Source organism: Xenopus laevis, chromosome 8L (assembly GCF_017654675.1).
Source record: "Xenopus laevis strain J_2021 chromosome 8L, Xenopus_laevis_v10.1, whole genome shotgun sequence".
In the NCBI taxonomy this organism is placed as follows: domain Eukaryota; kingdom Metazoa; phylum Chordata; class Amphibia; order Anura; family Pipidae; genus Xenopus; species Xenopus laevis.
This window is the reverse complement of record NC_054385.1, coordinates 18,244,565-18,264,396: the sequence shown is the minus strand read 5'-3', so window position 1 is coordinate 18,264,396 and position 19,832 is coordinate 18,244,565. Positions and strand designations below refer to the sequence as shown.

The following is a 19,832-nucleotide window of genomic DNA, read 5'->3' as shown; positions in this document are numbered from 1 at the left end:
TCTCGCAACCTTTCTGCTTTCACTAACTCTCTTAAAATGCACTTCTTTAGAGAAGCCTACCCTCACTCTTAACTACCAAATGCAATACCACATCTCTCACCCACTTAATTCTGATCTTGCCCACTCCCACACCTTGTGTCTTATTCCCTTCCCTTTAGATTGTAAGCTCTTTTTGCACAGGGCCTCCCTCACCTTTTGTACCAGTATTGGTTGTGATGTGTGTAACTCCATATGTTCTACGTTTGCAATTCACGTGATTTAGTTGTATAAACACATTTACTTTACAGCGCTGCGAAATATGTTGGCACTATATAAATACATAATAATAATAATAATAAAGGGGGAATACATGGGCTTGCCTTGATTCACACTGACAAATACTGTTACAGTCCATCCCACAGGGGTTCAGTAGGGTTAATGTCTCAGATGTTATCATTAATAAATGGCAGCGGTGCTTAGATACTAAAATGTGGGTGGCCAATTAATGGTGCACACACAAACTGTAATAAGTGATTTATTGATGTGGGAGGCACTTTACGTAAATGTGGTTATTATAAGTCATGTGAGGAATACTTACACTTGTATCTCATTGCATGGGGAAAATTTATATTTGTGCTATAAATTATGGCAAGTGACTTAAATATTTGGCCACCTGACAGGTATGGGATCAGTTATCCAGAAAGCTCTGTATTTAAAAATGATTTCCTCTTTTTCTCTGTAATAATAAAACAGCTTGTACTTGATCCAAACCAAGATATAATTAATCCTTATTGGGAGCAAAACCAGTCTATTGGGTTTATTTAATGTTTACATGATTTTCTAGTAGACTTAAGGTATGAAGATCTAAATTACGTAAAGGTCAGTTATCCGGAAAACCACAGGTCCTGAGCATTCTGGATAACCGGTTCCATACCTGTACTAGTAATGTGTGGGTAACAAATTCTTTAACCCACGCTGACCCTAACCTGCAAATACTCACACCCATCAATTGGCAGCACTATTTATACCAAAGCCACGCACCCCCTCCAGTGACTTAAGATGTCACCAGAAAAGGCTGGCTAGTAAAAGCCATTAGACCTGCGACCCACATGAAGTGTGTTGTCAGCCCAAACCCACCTGCCATATTAGCTTCAAGCCAACATCACTACCTGATTGGTCTTTCCATACCTAGAAAAACAAAATGTTGGAGCAAGGCACTCAAGTAGGTCACACATAGATCGAACTAATAATAGGTACAAATAGAAATATTTTATTTGTATAAACAACTCATGCCTAATGCATTTCGTATCACTAGGACACAGTCATACGCTATACTAGGCATATGACTAAGAGGCATATTTATCAAGGGTCGAATATCGAATTGAAAATACTTTGAAATTCAAAAAGACCAACCAAAGTGGTCAGACTTTTTTTGGGTGAAGAGTTTTTCCCCCAAGAAACTTCGATTTCTCAAAGTCCACCAATTGACTCCAAATAGGTCAGGTTCTAGGAGGTCCCCCACTTCAGCAGGTTTTAGATGGCGAATGATCGAAGTCGAAGTTTTAAAGAGACCGTGCATGACAAATTTCTAAGTTTTTTTCAAATGCGAATCTAATTTGGACTATTCCCTAGTCGAAGTACACAAAAAATAGCTTAACTTCGAAAATTCACCTCGACCTTTGATAAATCTGCCCCTAAGTGTCCTAGTGACACAAAACGCTTTAGGCATGAGTTGTTTATACAAATAAAATATTTCCAACGCGTTTCGTGTCACTAGGACACTTAGGGGCAGATTATACCAATAAAATATTTCTATTTTTACCTATTATTAGTCTGATCTATGCGTGACCTACTTAAGTGCCTTGCTCCAAGATTTTGTTTTTCTACATACGGATTGTCCGCTCCCTTGGGCCTGGGTCAGGAGCACCTGGGCCACCCATTTAATTAGTTGCGTTATTCTACTTGTGAAGTTGTTATGCTTATACATATTTGTTTGGTCTTCCCATACCCCCGTTACGTTACCCCCGTACGTTACCCTGCAGATCCCTTTCGGAGGTGACATTTTATCGTTCGCCCTAGGACTTCTATTGTATGGTTCATATTTAGTAACATGCTATTTTGCTTTAAAAAACAATAATATCTAAAGAAATAAATGAAAACAGATTTTTTTTTTCAACACTTCACTCATGGAAGTTGTAATTTAATAAAGTTTACAGGTATCAGAGCAGCGCCACCCAGTGGTAGGACAAAATACCAAAACGCCCCAGTGAGACTGCAAAACAAAGGCTGAACACCACAAACATGTATCTTATTCCCCCACCACTAACGGCTCAACCCTTCTCGTGCCAGTGAGGGAACGACGTTGTGTTGCCGGCCTCTCTGCCAGTGATTGGGGTTGAACCGTTTTTTTTTTATGTATTATTTTCGTTTTCAAGTAAGACCAAAATCAGGGAACTTCTAAAATCCTGTATGTACAAGTTAACAAAATAAAAGCCACCAGTCCCAATCCATTTTAGCAGATCCTTCCGGCTAAACTAGCATTTTATTGTGAATAGTTGGATTTCAGAGGAGTCAGAGCTGGGATTGTTTTATAGCTTAGGAACGGCTGCAGCTGTGGAATTAGCGGCACATCTATGGTGGAGACAACTTTGTTCCTTGACCCCCCCCCCCCCCCCCACCACCCTTCGGTAAATCTTTATTTTAAGCACTAACAGTATGACCATGCTAAAGAGGACTGGTGCTTGGAACAAAATATAGCCCATTAAACAAACATACATTCATATTTCGTCCATAGTCAGTAATAAGAAGCATTCCCAACAGTTGAATAGATAGCACTCTGCAGACAGGTGGGTCTCTGTATTCACTCTTCATTCACAGCTCTGGAGCCTGGAACACAACTTCTGGATTCACCTAGTACAGTCTTTTACACAGTTTTTCGTGAGGTGAGAACTCGGACTATGGATCCAAGGCCTCCTATTACGAATGCCTGCAAGGAGAGAAAACAGAAAGCTACTTGTGAGTGCTCAAATATCGGGTACGACAATATCTATTGCCAATTTTCAATCAACCAATTAAACACCTCTTGCACAAAATTCATCAAGTTATTCATTTAATTATATAGCAATCAAGTGAAGCGACTAACTGGGTGTATGAATTTCATTAAGACAGAATGATTTTTTTTAATTTTAAAACTCCCTCCCACTGTTGTATTTGGTCATGATATTGGGTAGCGAACATGCAACCACGGTCAGAGTTTGGGATGGAAGATAAAATGGCACAACTTTGGTCCAACAATGCTGCATGAAATGCAAAGGCACGAACTTTAACAATGAAATCTTGAAGAGCACAATAAGGGCTGGCTCAAGAGATGGAAACATTGGGGTACATTTATCAATGCTGGGCAAATTTGCCCGTGGGCTGTTACCTACAGCAACCAATCAGATTGCTGCAGTCATTGTTCTTCTTGCAGCTGGCTTTAAAAAGCTAATCACTGATTGGTTGCTATAGGTAACAGCCCATGGGCAAATTTGCCCAGTGTTGATAAATAAGCCCCACTGTGTGCAAGGTTGTGCACATTCAGAAGGGAAGGGTGACGTAAATGGATCAGTAAATCAGATGTGTGCTGGGCCCTATTGATGTTACAATAATATAATATTAATGTGGCTTAATACTAAGCAAATTCCTAAATATCCAAAAATGAATTTCACTTCATATAATTGTAAAGCCGGGGGTAACACCTAGGCAGGGGGGGGGGGGTCTATGAAGGGTAGGTGTTTTTTTTAATTAAGGGTTTGGTTCTCCTTTAAGGCAAAATGATGCAAATATGTATGATGTAGAAAGTGATAGTCTGAGCCAATTTGTAATTCGCTTTCATTTGTTTAGTATTTGTAGTGTATGAGTTATGTAGCTTTTTATTCAGCAACTTGCAATTTCAGCAATCTGCTTGCTAGGGTCTATATTCCCATAGCAACCTTGCATTGATTTGAATAAGAGACTGGAATATGAATAGGAGAGTAGCCTTTTTTAGACAGGGTCTAAACAAACAGAGATTCTAGAGCGGTTTACTCGGGTATGGTAAAGCATTCTACAGAATAAATATAGTCTTATAGCTTGCACTATTGTGGCTAATCTATTGGCAATAAACTGCTTTGGTAGCTTTCCTTCTCCTTTAAAGGGACAGCATACCCAGTTTTTCAACAATAGGGTTTCTGCTCAACATACTTGTTATTTTCCCCACGTATAGCCTGTGATCTTTCAATACAGAGCAGCTTTCTATCCAGAGGCTTCACAGTGGATGCTGGTTTGTTTGGCTTTGCTCTTTGGAAGCAGGAAGTAGAATATGGATTTTCATATTTTGTCACAAAAACCATAGATAGAATAGGTAAAAAAGTATGTACACAAACACACACCTTTTCATGCCACTGTAGCAATATGGCGCTGCTGTTCTCTGTAGGTTTTTCAAACCCCTTGTAGATGTATTTCATGAGGAGGTCAATCCCATTCGGGTCCAGCGTGTTCACTGCCTTCTCAATCTCGTTGCTTTTGAACGACGTCAGGACCTTGAGTACGATTGCCTGGGTTCTCTCCTGGAGTGCAAGAAAGAAAGGACCATTATATAATTATAATACCATTATATTATACACAAAGGGGCCGATTCACTAAATTCGAGTGAAGGATTCGAAGTAAAAAAACTTCGAAGCATTTTTTGGGCTACTTCGACCATCGAATGGGCTACTTCGACCTTCGACTACGAATCGAAGGATTCAAAGTAAAAATCGTTCGACTATTCGATAGTCGAAGTACTGTCTCTTTAAAAAAAACTTCGACCCCCCACTTCGGCAGATAAAAGCTACCAAAGTCAATGTTAGCCTATGGGGAAGGTCCCCATAGGCTTGCCTAAGTTTTTTTGATCGAAGGATATTCCTTCGATCGTTGGATTTAAATCCTTCGAATCGTTCGATTCGAAGGATTTAATCGTTCGATCGAAGGAATAATCCTTCGATCGTACGATCGCAGCATTTGCGCTAAATCCTTCGACTTCGATATTCGAAGTCGAAGGATTTTAGTTCCTAGTCGAATATCGAGGGTTAATTAACCCTCGATATTCGACTCTTGATGAATCGGCCCCAAAGTATTTGCTGTTGGGGTCCATTAAATCATCGGCCAAGAGAAACAGTGAAGATAAACTTGATTATTACAGAAACAGTACAGAATTTTATTTGATTGTATTTAGAAAGTTTCTGATTTCAGTAGGCTGAAGCTGATAAATTTAGATTTTCGTGATAGTTTCCCTTTAAGGTACAAACACCACACACAGCCTTTGTAAATGCTGCACCAGCCGGCCTTGCGGTATTTCAAGGTGTCGTGGTTTTTTTTTTTTAATGGATGATCTGTTAACGTGGAAACCCCACGAGGCTTCATTCTCTGTTAGCAATCTGAGCATGTGCAGTGCCACGGACACCAAAAAGATGGTTTGTTATGATCAGAAAGAAAGAACTTAATGCGACGGAGACACATTCTTACCTTCGCTACTTGGTTCTTGGAGTTAACAGGAGAATTCCTTAAGGCAGATTGGAATGCTCGGAGCAATTCCCCTGTGAATCATACAGTCAAGGAAAAATAAAGCAGCAGAACCAGGAAAATAAAAGGCTTCACAAATGTGTCTGGGATCAAGCCAGCCTTGTCAACCTCAGTTTTTCTTTTTTTAATAAATTGGAGCATTAAGTTACAAATCATGAAGTGTAGTATAAACTATCCCCTCCCTTCATCCTTTTATTTTTTGCAGCAGTTTGTTATGCTGAGGGTTAGTTGGTCAGCAGTTTTCGCATTGACTTATAACAAGGTGCTGTTTCTATTGTTATCGAAGGAGATATGCAGACCTCAAGCAAAGCAAGTACATATTCCACCTAAGGTATGCCTAAATACAAACACAAGGGAATGTGCAGTGCAAACAATGTTATGACATTATACTTCATTGTGTATTTAAGAGGAATACTTTGAAAAGTGCACCCTGCTTTTAAAGAAAAGGATCGTAAAATGTAAAGCATATTTAGGGTAGCAATATGGTTATAGCAAGCAATTTAAATACTACCTGCCTTTAAAGGGATACTGTCATGGGAAAGTCACATGACTGGGGCAGCTGGGAAACTGACAAAATGTCTAGCCCCATGTCAGATTTCAAAATTGAATATAAAAAAACCCGTTTGCTCTTTTGAGAAATGGATTTCAATGCAGAATTCTGCTGGAGCAGCACTATTAACAGATGCATTTTGGAAAAAAAAACTGTTTTCCATGACAGTTTCTCTTTAATGTCCGCTCTCTTGGTGGGCTGTTATGAAACCAGAAGCAATTTTGGGTATCTGGAGTCAGTCACCAAAAATGTAGCGACTGACTCCAAATAACTTTAAATACAAGCACTGAAAATAATCTGATATAAGAGCTTCTATGAAGGAGGATATGGCAGAAGCAATTCTGTTTCTAAGAACAATACTTTAGTTAATATTGGTTTTTATTTAGCAGCGACTCTACAGCTATATGCCAGGTTCAATTAATAAAGTTGTTTTAGGTTTTCCAGTTGTGTTTGGTTTATGTCATTTAACTTTGATTCTGATTTAGAATTACCAAACGATATGGTTTATATTTCTGAGCAGATAAAATGCCTTCTATGTTGTGTACTTCACTTCTTTCAATGGACATGGAAATTAGATTAGGCCCAGTAACACCAAAAGATTGCTTTAAAGTAATTAACATATAATATACTGTTAGCACTGGGAAAAGCTGTGTGTTTGCTAGTATACTAGTATAGCTGCTGTGTAGCCATGGGGCAGCCATTCAAGCTGGAAAAAAAGGAGAAAAGGCACAGGATACATAGCACATAACAGATAAGCCCTGTCCAATACAATGGTGTTTTAATTGTCGTCTGCTATGTAACCGGCGCCTTTCTTTTCTAGCAGCTTAAATGTCTGCCCCCATGCTACACAGCGCCTTGTTTATATAAACTGTAGAGTCTTTTTGTAGGAAACACAGTTATTACCAGTGCAGAGCAACAGTACATTTTATTTGAATTACTTTAATGCACTTTTGATATTTGGTGTTACTGTTCCTTTAAAAACAGAGGAGTCGGAGGTACCATAAACTGAGGAGTCGAAGGATTTATGTACCGACTCCACAGCCCTGAATGGAGCACACAATGCCGTCTATAAGGGTAGGACTACACGGACGTTTTTGGCGTGATCCGACAAAACGTATGCGACGGAAATAGGGTAAGAGATAGAAATGACGGATGAAGTCGCAGCGTTGATCTGAGTCGGATCAATGTTGCGACTTCATCCGACATTTCTATCTCTTACCTAAGTTCCATCGCATGCGTTTTGTCGCAGCGCGTCGGATCGCGCTGAAAACGTCTGTGTAGTCCTACCCTTAATTCATGAAAGGCACTGTGACAGATGAGATTATGAGGATCATACAACACATACTACTTTATTAAAGAATGTACAAAGCAGCTGCATTGTAGGAAAGAATAATTTCACAATTACATGTTTCATATGGACGGCCTTAACGGGGTCGGCTGCCTTAATGCAATGTCCTAACAACATTATTCTCAGTAGAAAGCTTTCTGAAGGAATGCTCCATGTATAAAGGGGTGGAACTGTGCACTTACCATTCAGTGCTAATGCAGAGATTGGCTTCCATCGCTACTTTGCATGCTCTCACTGTCCGCATTCATTTGCATAGTATTATTCTTGGCTGCCAAAACCATTCATGACATGAAAAGAAATAAGGAGGAGGCAGGGCATGCACCGTAAGACTGCAAGTAAAGCGTTTTTTAAGTTGGCCGTACACCTCATTTGGCAAGCGGATCTTATGTTGGTGCACCCACTTTTAGCTCAGTGCGATATCTGGCTGATCTTATTGTTGCAGATCAGATCATAATGTAGGTAAATATATGCCGTCGTACAGCCATCTTTAATTGCCGCTGCCAATCTCACTAATTGATTAAGTGATGCTGAAGGGTAAAGCCCATATCTTACAAGGGAACTATTTTTCCTCTTTGGTAAGTCTGGGCAAATAGGTGGCCATCCATTTTAAAGGCTTTGCCACGTCCCCCTCCAGTGATGGCTTATAAATAAATAAAATGCCCAAGAGGGATTTCTGGAGTATCTAAATTTAAGTCATCATGTGTAACTGGAACAGACAAATTCATGGCATGAAGTCATTTGTGACACAGTGGGGAACAGTGCCTTCCGAGAGGCTGATCCTTCGTTCAGTTTAACAGGAATATTTTAAGAATTTGCTGGACAAAACGAGTTTCGGTTAATGAAGTGACTATCTATGCTAGGAGCAAGCTTACAAGGTATCCAAACTAATTTTACACATGGAGAATCTCACTGCTGGCTATTATGGCTGAACACCAACCCCCCCCCCCGCAACCGTGTTGTACAATACATCATGCTAACTACATGTGGTGAGACGTGTTCATTCAACAACATGGGGCACCTGTATGCTTGACAGGAGGGGGTGAAATGATTTCAGGTTGCTGCTACTGGATTTGTATGTTAAACATATGGGGCAGATTCCCTACAGGGCGAAGTGACTAAGGCTAGCGAAAATTCACCAGCGTGACGTAATTTAGTAACAAAGCCGATTCCGAATGGGCGAAGACGCCACTTCGCTAGCGGAGATGGAATCTAGCGTTGTTTTGCACTCTATAACGCCAGCCGAATTTTCGCTGTCGAACGGACGTAACGCCGCAAATTCACAAAGATGCGGATTTGCTGCAACATATACGTCCATTCACCTTTCACTTCCCACTGTATGCAAATTAGCCAATGATAGCGCAACTTCACTTTGCTTGGCGAAATAACACTAGCGTAAATTCGCTAGTGTTCGGATGCAACTTCGCATTTTAGGGAATTAGCGCAGTCCTGGCGAATTTACGCCTGGCAAAGTGTTGTGAAGTGGGCAAAGCCGTCGCTAGCAGATTTGCGCCGCTTAGGGAATTTGCCCCAATGACTATTCGTTATCAGCCATGAACCGTGCCAAGGCTGCAGGCATGTTGAAATCCAATATTCTTGCAGTGTGCAGTTAAGATTATCACTCATTATTAGTGGGCTATGTCGAGCACCCCTGAACTGAAACACATTTGTGGTGATGACAATTTGACAGCAACTCAAGGCAGCATTTTTGCATTTCTATATTGTTATGGGAGATATTAATAAGGTTATTGAAGGTTTTCACCACATGGTCTAGGGCAGGGATCCCCAACCTTTACAACCCGTGAGCCACATTCAGAAGTAAAAGGAGTTGGGGAGCAACACTAGCATGAAAAATGCTCCTGGGGTGCTATATAAGTGCTGTGATTGGCCATTTAGTAGCCCCTATGTGATTGTCAACCTACATTGAGGCTCTGTTTGGCAGTACACATGGTTTTTTATAAAACCAAAACTTGCCTCCAAGTCAGGAATACAAAAATAAGCTCCTACTTTGAGGTCACTGAGAGTAACATCCAAGGGGTTGGAGAGCAACATGTTGGTCACGAGCTACTGGTTGGGGATCACTGGTCTAGGGAGTGAGAGAGAGTACAGGTATGGGATTGGTTATCCAGAATGGTAGCGACCGGGGGGGTTTCTGGATAAGGGGTCTTTCCGTAATTTGCATGATCATGTCTTAAATCTTGGCGTTGCCTCCGATAAGGATTAATTATATCTTAGTTTGGATCAAGTACAAGCTACTGTTTTATTATTACAGAGAAAAATGAAATCTTTTAAAAAAAAAAAAGTAATTATTTGATTGTAATGGAGTCTATGGCTTTCTGCATAACGGGTTTCCAAATAACGGATCCCATACCTGTAACATCTTAAAAATGGACACTGATGTCTGTTCCTGAGTTTCCAAACAGTATCGCTCAGTATTTGTAAGATATGCCATACATATGGATTGCAAAGGAAAAACACTTATGTCAAGGTGCTGGCTGTGTCTTGCCAACACCTGCCTGGCAGTAAGTTTACATTAGGGAATTTGCACTATTCAGAATGAGCAGTGCTTGAAAACACCAATTATAATGGTATAACTTCTTCAAAGGTACTTATTACCAACACTGACATCATCAAGGCTGTCAACAACGCTAAATAAATAGGGCGTCTGATAAACAAGAACAGTGCATCTCTCTCTCTCTCTCTCTCTCTCTCTCTCTCTCTCTTGTATGCACATACATATACAGGTAAGGGATTAGTCATTTGGAGACCGTTATCCAGAAAGCTCCCAATTATGGAAAGGCCGTCTCCCATAGACTAAATTTTATCCAAAGTTTTAAAAACGATTTCCTTTTTCTCCATAATAATAAAACAGTAGCTTGTACTTGATGCAAACGAAGATATAATTAATCCTTATTGGAAGCAAAACCAGCCTATTGGGTTTAATATTTACATGTTTTTCTAGTAGTAGTAGACTTAAGGTATGAAGATCCAAATTACGGAAAGATCCATTATCAGGAAAACCTCAGGTCCCGAGCATTCTGGATAACAGGTCTCATACCTGTATATACATATACACACAGGTATGGGACCTGCTATCTGAAATGCTTGGGATCTGGGGTTTTCCAGATAACAGATCTTTCTGTAATTTAGATCTTCTTACCTTAAGTCTACTAGAAAATCCTGTAAACATTAAATAAACCCAATATCTGGTTTTGCTTCCAATAAGGATTAATTATATCTTAGTTTGGATCAAGTACAAGCTACTGTTTTATTATTACAGAGAAAGGAAATCATTTTTTAAAATTTTGAATTTTTGGATAAAATGGAGTCTAGATGGGCAAATATATATATATATATATATATTTTTTTTTTTCTTTTTTCTTTTTTTGCAGTGATAAACCCTACCTTTTTAAGGGGTATTTCCCCTCCAACTAGAGAATTAATAACTTTAGTCTATAGTCTTGCTTATTTCTCAAACACCACCATGCATGGGTTATATCCCTGAAGTGGATGTTTAATAAAAAATAAACAATCCACATGTTTTAAAAATAAATAAATTTCCTACTTGTCCATCAAGTTGTACCATCACTTAAGTGGAAATAAAGGTACATCACCACCCTGCTGAAGGCTGTCACAGTCACAAACATGTCCTGTTGCCAAACCCTTGCTGGTGTTTAGTGCTCAGTGCTGCACGGAACAAGCAGCTAAGAACTCATGATTAGTACTTTCCTATGCTCTACTGATGCTCTCCATCTGCTCCCATATGTGCCTGGGAAGTTATCCCACAATTTCATTAATAAAGGCTCGTTCTGAAAGATTAATATACACACAATTAGTTTGGAAGATGCCTATAAAATATGAAGAACGTGATTTTCTCCATTTTTAAAGGGTATTTATTATTTTAAAATCGCAGCTACCTTAGCCATTAATTTTTATTTTTTTTTGGCTGCTGAGCTTTTAGGACTTACATTAATAAAGGAGACGCAAAATGTACTGCAAATGTATTATTCATGGTTTCAGGAGTATCAGAGAAAAAGCAAATTTAACTTTACCTAAAGGTATTGCTACTGTTATCCAGAATGCCCAGGGCCTGGGGTTTGCCGGTTAAGGGGTATTTCTGTAATCTGGATCACCATCATTTGAACATGAATTAATAGGATTGTTTTGCCTCCAGTAAGGATCAAGTTGGGATCAAGTACAAGGTACTGTTTTATTATTACAGAGACAAAGGAAATTTATTTCTCCATTTTAATTATTTGATTAAAATGGAGTCTATGGAAATGGCCTTCCCGTATTTTGGAGTTTTCTGGATAGTGGGTCTCATACCTGTTTACATATCAATTTCTCCGATTCGGGGAGATTAGCCCCCTGGCGACAAAACTCCTCTTCTTCAGGGTGACTAATCTCCCCAAACTGCCTCCCGCCGGCTAGAATGTAAATCTCCGAAGGGATGGCACTCGGGGGCGCTTAGTTTTCCGAAGTTGCCTCACGAGGAAATTTCGGGCTCCGAGTGTCATCCCGTCGGCAGTTCAGAAAGATTAGTCGCCCCGAAGAAGAGGAGATTTGTCACCGGGCAACTAATCTGCCCAAATCTGAGCGGGGTTCTCCCAAATACAACCAACCAATATGCAACCAACACACAACTGAAGTCACAAACCTCTATACAGGCCAGCATTGCCATAATCACACAAACATTTAGAAATCCATTGCTTCATTTTTTTGATGAACCCATTTCCTGATAGAAATATGCCTTACACAAAAAAAAAAAAAAAGGATTCTTTAGAAAAGCATAAAGTCACGCTTGATATATCTCTGCGCTGCCTTTTAATTGCATGTCTTTCAATTTTCTATTTTGTAGATGAAAAGCATGTAGGCTGGATCCCTGATGTGTTTAAGCCATTTCAAATTATATAAAATTAGCAATGTGATCTATAAAAAAAAACAAAAAAGGGAAAATAAATTCCTTATGGGAAAGCTCACGTTCATTTTGCAAATGAAGGGGGGAGTCACAGGCTATTAAAAGTTAAAGGCATAGCAAGGCTGAAATATACTGCATGATACACATTCAGGGTAACATTGTGTTACATTAAACTGTATCACCAATTTCAAAGAAAGTATTTAGCACTTACAAGCAGTAGTTTATCCTCTACTTCTGTGCAGTCTTGTTCTGGTCTCCAGTACACAAAAGCAACACACAAAGCAGAGCAATTGTCTCTTAGCATGGAAAATGTCAGTTAGAAAGACAAGCTGGCCAAGTTGGGATTGTTTACACTTCTTCAGTAGAGGGATATGATCGCTATGTATTAGGGATGCACCGAATCGGTTCTGGATTCGGCCTTTTTCAGCAGGATTCGGCCGAATCCTTCTGCCCTTCCGAACGGAATCTGAAACCTAATTTGCATATGCGAATTAGGGGTGGGGAGGGATATTTTGTCACAAAACAAGGAAGTAAAAAATGTTTTCCCCTTCCCATCCCTAATTTGCATATGCAAATTAGTATTCGCTTCGGTATTCAGCCAAATCTTTCACGAAGGTTTCAGGGGTTCGGCTGAATCCAAAATAGTGGATTCGGTGCATCCCTACTATGTATAAATATATGAAGGGACTATACAATTAACTCTCTGGACTTGAGACTGGCATCCATGATAGAAAAAAAAAAAAACTTCATCTGAAGGCACATGAACAGTTACAGTGTTTTTTCACCCGAGTCATTTCCATTTCAGCAGACAGGTAACTAAACCACTGAAATCACACCTCAGTAGTAATCGCCTGACCCCGAAACAAACCCGTGGGACCAGCAAATAAGAAAATGACCTGAATCAACGTGAAATTGCAGAATTCTCTCTTGAAGCAGCTGCACTGGCAAAAAAAAAAAACTTGAGACCAAAATGGTTAAAGAGCAGAGCAGGCTCCGGCTTCTTATCTGCCTCTCAGATCTGCAGTTTCACCTTTGTATAGACTACTACTCACAAACCGCTCTTCCTGCTACTGCATTTCCTTCTATTGATACCACACACATTTAAATATTTCTAACACACAATGTGATGTATACGAGTCTCCACGTTGTAGTTCAGTAGTTAGTTCAAATGTGGACATGTTCTATGCACAGAAGTGTATTAAACGGACACTAGTGTAAATAAACACAAGCACTTTCTAAGGATTATATCGCAAGGGGCAGACTTCTGGCTTTCCTTCAATTTGGTTTCCAGCAAGATGCAAATTTACCCCCACCTTCAACTCTTTTCTCCCACATGTCCTTTAATATAAAGATAAGAATATCCTAATTATAAATACCAGGGGTTTTCCAATACCCAATATGTTCAGAATGCCAAAACATGTAGTTGCCACAATATAAGCACCCTGCATGCATTTTAAAAATAATATATTTTTTGGTACGTGTTCAAAATAAAGCAATATATATATTTATAGGGTGTGCACATATATATTGTGTATGTAAGAAGTAACCACAAGGCTTCCCCTCACTCTACTTAACGTGTTAACAGACAAAAAAAATTGCAGGCGTTCATTAAGGATGGAAAGAATTGGAGGTACAAGTGTGTGGACAAACTAGGGATTCGGCCCAAGTGAACTAGGCCGAATCACGCTTTGAGATTCGGCCTAGTTCACTCTTTGGGATTCGGCCTAGTTCACGCTTTGGGATTCGGCCTAGTTCACGCTTTGAGATTCGGCCTAGTTCACTCTTTGGGATTCGGCCTAGTTCACGCTTTGGGATTCGGCCTAGTTCACGCTTTGGGATTCGGCCTAGTTCACGCTTTGGGATTCGGCCTAGTTCACGCTTTGGGATTCGGCCTAGTTCACGCTTTGGGATTCGGCCTAGTTCACGCTTTGGGATTCGGCCTAGTTCACGCTTTGGGATTCGGCCTAGTTCACGCTTTGGGATTCGGCCTAGTTCACGCTTTTGTATAAGAAGGGAAAAAGTGAAAAAAATATATTTTTACTTTCTTGTTTTGTGATAAAAAGTTAAGGGATTTCCCTTCCTGCCCCTAATTTGCATATGCATATAATGATTCGGAATCGGTTCGGAATCCTGGATTCGGTGCATCCCCAGGTGAAACCAGAAACATCAAAATCAGATGCAAGCACCAGAGCAGCACTAGTAGAAATGAACGGAAGATCCTGGAGAACCAGACTCCAGTATGCCTGAACTGGGTTTCTGCAATTATCCTTTTTAAATACTGTATATTAGGAAAGGGGTTATGCAGCTTCTCTGGGAATGAAAGAGTTAAAGCCATCTCTAAGCACTGCTTTGAGCAATTGCTAAACTAAGTACATACTGCAGCACTGTTCACAGGAACAGATCTCAAAACTGTGGGCCTAGTCACCAACTCTATATTTAGAGCAGAGGCTAATGTATTTCTAAATTTGGGAATTTCAAACAACCGTTTGATCCTGCAGCACCACAGGTATGTATATGGCAGAGGGAACTAATACACATAACAATCATTCCCCCTCTGCTGGTGCACAGCTGAAACAGTGTCAGCAACGAAAAATGGCGAACTGTGATCAGTGATCAGACAAGTGCTCTTTGCAATGTTACAGAAAATAATAAATGTGTATATAATATTTTTTCACCAACAGATGATCCTTATTTAGTATCAGAGTCAGACAACAAGAAGTGTAAATGTATATATTACAGGCCCTTTGGTTTTCCAGCAGGCACACGGATCGATTCATTTTCCCATGTCGCCCGAAGTTTCCTCGTGAGGCAATTACGGGCGACTTGGGAAATGAAGCGCTCCGTGTGCCTGCCCCCAGGCGATTTACATTACAGCCGAAGGTAGATTGTGGAGATTAGTCGCCGCGAAGAAGAGGAGATTTGTCGCCTGGCGACTAATCTCCCCGAATCTGCCCGTGCGGCCAGACCCTAAGTCTATTAGAAAATCATGTAAACGTGAAATAAACCCAATAGGCTGGTTTTGCTTCTAATAAGGATTAATTATATCTTAGTTGGGATCAAGTACAAGCTACGGTTTTATCATTACAAAGAAAAAGGAAATCAGTTTTAAGAATTTGGATTATTTGCATAAAATGGTGTCTATGGAAGACGGCCTTTCCATAATTCGGAGCTTTCTGGACAACGGGTTTCTGGATAATGGATCCATACCTGTACTAAAACTTACATTAAAGATGAACCACCCCTTTAATTATGCTCAGTTTGTCTTTACCTGTTAATAAAAAGCATAGTAGCCCTCAGGGGTTGGAAGTCCTCATGTCTGGCCTCTGGAGAGGTCCGTTTTAGGAAAATGTATGGTTGCTGGGTTTAGTGAGCCTAGCAACCAGACAATTTCAATTCTAAAGCAGAGAGCTGCAGAACACAAAGTTAACAGGGAAGACAACCCTAACAAAAACAAAACCCATAAATGACTTAATAACAAATGCAAACTGTACATTGCTGTACATTGTATAAGAAATTCATGTTGATGAACATCATCCAATCCTACCAGTTCTCTTGTTTGTTAACTTGTAAGATCCCAGTTTGTACGGTGTTGCGTAACCTGCTGGCACTATACAAATAAATTATGAAGGTGAAGAACGACAAAGTGCTGGTAAATACAGATGCAAGCCTGTAGGTTGAAAAGTGCCAATTACCTCAATTTAGGTACTTGTGTAAGCGCTGCATAAAGTCTCAAAGTAGGTAGTGTTCTCACAGGAACAAGGCAGGCTTTTACAACGTAGGCAAGTGAAGCATAACTAGGGTGTGGTGGGTGAGAGACCTGAGTCACTCCCACGCCAGAAGCGAGCACAGCAATGTCTATACGGCTGGGGAAAACGTACCTTTCCTCCTCGCATAAATGTCATTTTGTTTCCTTTCATATCATTTCAGCCTGATCTATTATTTCTCGCAATTAATTACTCCAAGGCAGACCTAAAATGGTACAGTTCCTGGCTTTGTTTTACAATAACCCCTTAGGCACATGGTAAATATTCTCCATCTGAATTTTACAGCTGTTGACAGGCAGATTCTATCAATACTAATAAACAGGCTACGCCAATGAGTCTGGGTGTTTCTACCTACGAAGTGAAAAACACCGGAGCAAAATATATCCTGCGAGCCATAAACCTTACAGGGGCACATTTTAAACAAATTTAACACACGGCATAAAATCAAACAGGCTTGTGCAGCACGAGCAAAGGTGAACTTTGAAGCAGGAAAACAGCATGGGCACATGCACAGAATGGACTTGATTCTTACAAGGAGCGAAGGAGGTGCACGGCTGTAGATGACTACATATACTACATTTGACTAGTAACAACCAAAGTGAAAATATATAAATAAACTGCTCGGTAGCCATTGGGGTTTCCATTTAAAGGGGTCGTTCTCCTTTTTTCAGTTCAGTTGGTTTCAGATAGTTCACCAGTAATAAAGACTTTTTCCAATTACCTTCTATTTTCTACATGTGACTGTTCTTCTAATATTGAAGTGTAAATCTTTTCACCTTTCTAAAACAGTGCTGGCAGGGGGGAGTCGCCGACTCTCTTAACTGTTCTAAAATATCTTTGTCCCTGCTGAGCAGAATCCCTAGGTTTCATTACAGGCAGCTGTTAGAATTGATACAATAGTTGCTAATACTCCAGAGATGCTGCTGAGAAATGTTACTGAATTAATGAGCTGTCAGACAAATGCCAGAGACAGGAACTAGAGTCCTGCGCGGGTCCATTTTTTGGAACCCATACCCAACCCGTACCCGCAATCTGCAACCTGTAATCCGCAACACAGACCCGCATTCTTACCCGCAAGTACCTTATCCGCAACCCGGACCCGCTGACCATCAGTGCTGTCATTGTAAACCGTGATCAGAAAAAAGGAGTAAAAATCACTATTGAGAAGACCCGCGGCCGACCAACATCTATAACCGCACCCGGAACTTCTACCCGCAATCCACAGGTTTTTGCGGGTACCAGACCCGCTGCAGGACTAACAGGAACATTCAACTTTAAACTTCGATTTTGGAAACAAATTCAACTAGAAAAGTGTTTGGAAGGTGAACAAGAAGAGAACAGATGAGCTACAGAATACAATGAGTTCAGTTCTTACACTGGAATAGAATACAATGGGTTCAGTTTTTACACAGGATTCTAAACCTTCTACATTTTGTATTCTATACACAGCATACATTCTCTGTATGTCACAGAGCTTATCTGCTATGTATCCTGCGCTTTTTCTCCTTTTTCAGACTGAATGGTTGTTTGCACAGCAGATTACTTCTAAAACCTATAGCAGTGTTTCTGAGGCAAATACACCAGTTTTACAGGGCATCGGCACATTTTAATTACTTTAAACAACTTCATTTTGTTTGGTGAAGAGAACCCAATCCGCCAACTGTATTATTTGAAAGTGGTAACTTCTGCCTAAAGTAACATTAACAAGCCATTCATTTTCTACTACACCATGTGGGCTAGAAGACTAGTATTGGATTTTGGGAAGAGTACTTATCAGATACACGACATGCTTGTTACCCTATAACGACACAGCTGGACTTTCAAAGAAATATATTTAAGCGACTTATATAAATCCATGCAACACCTGCTACCTTGTATTTAAATTTCTGTTGAAATTTGCTCTGTGTGTGCTTAAAGTATATAACAAACACCCTAACCACCACTACAGTCTTACCTAAGAGTGAGGCTGAAATGACCGACTGCTAGATCTTTCTCTTCTAACAAACACAAGCCCAAGAGCTGTAACCTTGCATTCTGATTGCTTAACCCCAGAGCACGGCCGCAGGCACGATGACTGGTAAGGAATGTAAGCACAGTATCAATAAGCCAGCAACATGATCATTACTTTACAAGGGCCCAGCTCAGGTCAGCAAGTCCAGTCCTACCTACCACACAGAGACGCCAGCCCTCAGCACCCACGACCACTTACCAGGTCTGGACTGGGAGTCACAATAGGCCCTGGCATTCCAAGTACAGAGAGGCCCAATCAGCTCCCCACTAGCTCACTAGTTACTTTCTATGGCATCTTATAGCAGCCCCTCTGGCATTTGAAAGAACCCACAGATTGCCAGTCTGGGCCTGCGATTTACCAAGCACATCCAGCCTCTTGTTCGGTTGTACCCCATTGATATAATGGCTTTCATATTTATTTTATATTATCTACATGGCCCCAGCTGTTACCTAACACTCCCAGGACAAAGGAGACATGTGGAGTGACACTGGCAAATGTGCAGAACAACTGCTGGAGGCAGTGGCACAGCTACAAGTCCCTTAGACCCACTGCAAAATCATATGAAGCCCCATCCCCTCAAAAAAAATTTTAAAATGTTTATCAGTGAATAAATACCTGGGCCCCCTATAGCACTCCCCCACCCCCGTGCCCCTATTCCCCAAGCCCGGGTTCCTATTCCTATATTCTTGCCATTTTTTCCTATTAATAACATTGGCATCAAGCATAATTTTTACCTGCCAGGTGGCAACCTTACCTGTATTCCATTCGCCAGGACCCCTTTTCCCCTCGCCCAGGCCCCTATTCCCCTCGCCCTGTATTTAGGGTTGCCACATTTTCCAGGAAAAACAGTACCGGCCTTTCTATATTCTTGCCATTTTCTCCTATTAATAATATTGGCATCAAGCATCATTTTTACTGGCCAGGCCGGTAAAATAAAGGCCAGATGGCAACCTTACCTGTATTCCACTCGCCCTGGCCTCTTTTCCCCTTGCCCTGTATTCCACTAGCCCTGGCCCCATTCCCCTTGCCCCTATTCCACTTGCCCTGTATTCCACTAGCCGTGGCCCCATTCCCCTTGCCCCTATTCCACTTGCCCTGTATTCCACTCGCCCTGGCCCCTATTCCACTAGCCCTGGCCGCAAACTCGCAGGGCCACTGACAAGAGAGATACAGGTAAGGGATTCCAATAAATTGTGACATTAAAAAGGGCCTAGGTGTGTAGTAAAAGGATATTGTCTGATCAGACTGTCCACCTCGGCCTCGTCAGGCCCTTGAGGCTCGGCCGGTTCCTCCTGCAGCTGATCGTCAACAAATTTGTTCTCGTCGTACTCGTCTATGTCCACCTTGCGGAAACGCGAAGACAGCGTGTTCTTGGCCATGTTAGGCTCGCCCGCCGCCTGTAGTCACCCAGAGGAAGGGGGTGTGACACCCTGATAGGAACTGGCGGCTAGCAGCAGGCGAGGACGAGGCTCAGTGAACCTTCTCAATGGAGCAGTGTGACATGAACTGGGGGCTGAGAGAGGAGGGAAAGGGGGCGGGTGCCAGTGAAAGCGGGTGCCGAGGCGATACTCTAAGGCCAGGTCCTGAGGCAGCTGATCAGGGAGGGGATGACAAGGGAGGGAGGTGGCGGCTAAGAGGGAAAGGGGTGGTTTGGTCGCTGTTACGGACTCACGGTTCCCGTCCAC

At 41.1% G+C, this 19,832-nt stretch overlaps 1 protein-coding gene across 1 annotated transcript; it reads right to left on the bottom strand.

Moving 5' to 3' along the window:
- Positions 1 to 2,142: 2,142 nt before the first annotated feature.
- Positions 2,143 to 19,832, bottom strand: arpc5l.L (actin related protein 2/3 complex subunit 5-like L homeolog). The gene is given in 4 exon segments (NM_001093233.1): positions 2,143 to 2,965; positions 4,389 to 4,565; positions 5,503 to 5,575; positions 19,381 to 19,832. Coding segments are annotated over 4 exon segments (459 nt in total). The 5' UTR covers positions 19,527 to 19,832; the 3' UTR covers positions 2,143 to 2,902.